This window comes from Lupinus angustifolius, chromosome LG11 (assembly GCF_001865875.1).
Source record: "Lupinus angustifolius cultivar Tanjil chromosome LG11, LupAngTanjil_v1.0, whole genome shotgun sequence".
Classification (NCBI taxonomy): Eukaryota; Viridiplantae; Streptophyta; class Magnoliopsida; order Fabales; family Fabaceae; genus Lupinus; species Lupinus angustifolius.
In genome coordinates this window covers 31,091,464-31,095,055 of record NC_032019.1, presented here as the reverse complement: position 1 = coordinate 31,095,055, position 3,592 = coordinate 31,091,464, and the positions used below count along the sequence as shown (strand labels likewise).

At 38.6% G+C, this 3,592-nt stretch overlaps 1 protein-coding gene across 1 annotated transcript; it reads right to left on the bottom strand.

Annotated features, from left to right (window-relative positions):
* On the bottom strand, positions 1,759–2,400 carry LOC109359913. Its single transcript, XM_019604607.1, has one exon. The coding sequence runs from the start codon at positions 2,398–2,400 to the stop codon at positions 1,759–1,761; it is 642 nt and encodes a 213-aa protein (XP_019460152.1).

The following is a 3,592-nucleotide window of genomic DNA, read 5'->3' as shown; positions in this document are numbered from 1 at the left end:
GACTTTATTTGAGTATTTGAACTTATCTCTCCACAATATGCTTCACTTTTCTTATTACTTTATGAACATAACACCTCTCTTATATACTAGAGCAAGTGCGAGAAAAGGGAAAGAAAAACTCAACTAAAACTAACGGATTGAATAACCGAAAAACAGAAAGGGAAGAAATTAACTAACTATAACTAACTACTAGAATTAGTTAGCTTGTATTCTAAGAAATCAAAGTTGGACTAAGGCTGCTGGACTGAGATAGCTTGGGCTGCCTGGGCTTGCTTGGTGACTTGAGGTTGAATGATGTCAGCCTGATCTTGCCCTGTATGTTTGTCATTCTCTATGTTGGGTTGAATTGACTTAGGTGTGTTGAGGTTGTTGTGTTGTATATTCACTACCCCCCACAAGTTGGAGAGAATATGTTGAATACTCCAAGCTTGGCAAGTAGGTAATGGAAAGGAGATGGATCAAGAGGCTTTGATAGAATATCGGCAGTTTGTACAGTGGTAGAGATTGGAAGAAGATGAAATAGGTTGGCTTGTAGTATTTCTCTTACAACATGACACTCTATATCTATATGCTTTGTTCTTTCATGGAAGTCTGAGTTGGTTGCAATGTATCTAGCAGAGTTATTGTCACAGTATAGCAAAGCTGGTTTGATGAAGGGAACTTGGAAGTTGCAGAGGAGGTATGTAAGCCATTGAATTTCGCATGAAGATGATGCAAGTGCCTTGTATTCTGCTTTAGAGGAGGATCATGCCACTATGTTCTGCTTCTTTGATTTCCAAGACGCCAATGAGTCTCCTAGGAAGACACAACGTCCACTAATAGACTTCCTTGAATCCATACAAGATGCCCAATCTTAGTCACTGAAAGCTTTAAGTTGTAAACTGGATGAGTTAGGATAAAGCAGCCCCTGTCCTGGATTGGCTTTGACATATCTGAGAACCTTGGTTAAGGCTCTAAAATGAACAACAGTTGGTTGAGCCATAAATTGACTCAGTTGTTGAATAGCAAAACTTATATCAGGTCTAGTGTTAGTAAGATATAATAACCTACATACTAATCTTCTGTATGATGCAGGATTGTCATAAGGCAAGTTATCATCATTGTGTAACTTAGTAGTTTTGACTATTAGAGTAGGTGCAGGCTTAGAGGCTAGAAAACCTGTGTCATATAGGATATATAGAGCATATTTTCTTTGTGAAATAGTTATCCCCTTCTTAGTTTTGGCAACTTCTATGCCTAAAAAGTATTTTAGAATGCCAAGGTCCTTGATCTTAAATTGTTGATCTTAAATTGTTGATCTAAGATTTTAGAATACCAAGTCATCCACCTAGATGAGCAAGGCTGTAAAATGTGATCCTTGTTTCTTAGCGAACAAGGAATGATCATGGTGAGATAGATATAACCTAAGGATGTGAGAGGCTGAGTGAGTTTAGTGAACCATTGCCTTCTAGATTGCTTAAGGCCATAAAGTGATTTGTGTAGTTTGGTGCATGTCACTCCTTGGGGTATGGTCATGTATACTTCTTCATTGAGGTCCTCATGGAGGAAAGCATTGTTCACATCAAGTTGATGAATGAACCAATTTTGAGAAGAGGCTATAGCAAGGAGTAACCTCACTGTTGTGAGTTTCACAACATGAGCAAATGTGTCAAAGAAGTCTATCCCCTCTGTTTGTTTGAAGCCTTTTACCACTAATTTGGCCTTGTATCTTTCTATGGAACCATCTGAATTGTGTTTCACTTTATAAACCCATTTGCATCATATGGCTTGCTTGTTGGGAGGTAAGTTAACAACAGTCCAGGTTTTGTATAACTCGAGGGCATTGAGTTCATTTTGAATTGCCTCAATCCAATGGCTAAATTTGATGGCTTGGTTGTAATGTTTAGGTTTTATGGTAGTGGTGATAGATATTAAGTGGCTAAGGTGGTCAGTGGATAAGGACTGGTATGAGAGAACAACATAAATTGGGTATTGGATCTTAGTGCCCTTTGTATTCATCATATTAGAATAGAAGTCTTGTAGATAGTTGGGGGGATGTCTAATGTGTTCTGACTTTCTCTGCCCATGAGTGTGGTGAGAGTTTATGGCTTGACCATTGGTTGGATTGTCTAAGGGTGCATTCTCAATATGTGTCTCATATGTGCCATCTCCAACATTGTCAAGTAGGCCAATGGTAGGTTGGGGTACAAGGTCAAGGAAGCCTAACTCATTTTCAGTACCCTCATTGGTTAGAGAGTCATAGGGCTCATTGGTTTTATAAGGGAATAGCTTCTCATAGAAAACAACATTCCTGGAAAGGAAAATTTCTCTGTTGTGTAAGTCAAATAATAGGTACCCCTTTGTACCAGTCTTGTGGTCGAGGAATATGCACTTCCTGGCACGTGGGTCTAGCTTAATCATGTGGTTAACAAGGGTAGAGGCATAATATTGGCAACCAAACACTCTAGTCTCAAGTAGGTCAGGTCTCTTTTGGTGAAGGTACTCATAGGGTGTCCTTTCTTGTAATACAACAGTAGGTTTTTATGAGGTAAGTGGCATGCTGGACAACATAAGACCAAAAGGTCCTAGGTAAGTGTGAATGAAAAAGCAAAGTCCTAGTCACATTGAGGAGGTGCCTATGTTTTCTTTCCACAATAGAGTTTTGTTGTGGAGTTTCTACGTAGGAGGTTTGGTGTAATATGCCAAAATCTTTAAAGAATTGAGGCATGTTGAATTCACAATCGTTGTCAGTCCTGATTACCTTCACTTTCTTGCCAAATTGAGTTTAGACCATTGTCACAAACTCTTGAACTAATTTTCTGGCCTCTGCTTTGGTTCTCATTAGGAAGAGCCAAGTATGTCTAGAGTAATCCTCAACAACAGTGAGGAAATACTTATGTCCACATATGGATGGGATAGCCAAGGGCCCCCATATGTGCTATGGACTAAGTCAAAAAGGTTAAGGCTCTTATGCGTGCTATCTTGAAAAGCTAATCTAGACTGTTTTCCAAAATGACATGAATCACAAGCTATTGCAGGGTTAAAGTGAACAAAAGAGTATTGCTTGCATATAGATTTTAAAACACTAGTTGATGGATGGCCCAATGTATAGTGCCATAGGTCAAATTCAGAATTAATATGTAAAGCATTTACATTGTGTTCTATGTTAGCAACATTATTAAAATTTCTTATAAGGACATATAGGCCATTTCTAACTTCAGCATGTCCAATCATCTTCCAAGTAGTCATATCCTGGATAGAACATTTCAAGCCATCAAAGGTTAGAGCATAATGCATAGAACTAGATATTTTATGAACAAAGATCAAACTTGATTGAGTGATAAATGTTAAACTTACCTAAGTCAGGGCACACATGATCTGTGGCCCCTGTGTCAAGTATCCATAAGGAAGAGTTACCTGTGGTATCATGACCCTTAGAAATGTCCTGAGGATCAGCTGCTGGCATTGGGTGCATGCTCAATTGATTTATGTTGTGATCATCCTTGGTTGGTCCTATATTGTGCATCAATGATGATAATTGTGCATATTCTCTAGCACCAAAATTAAACTCTGTTGTGTTGCCTTCTATCATTTGTTGTTCCATAGGTTCTTT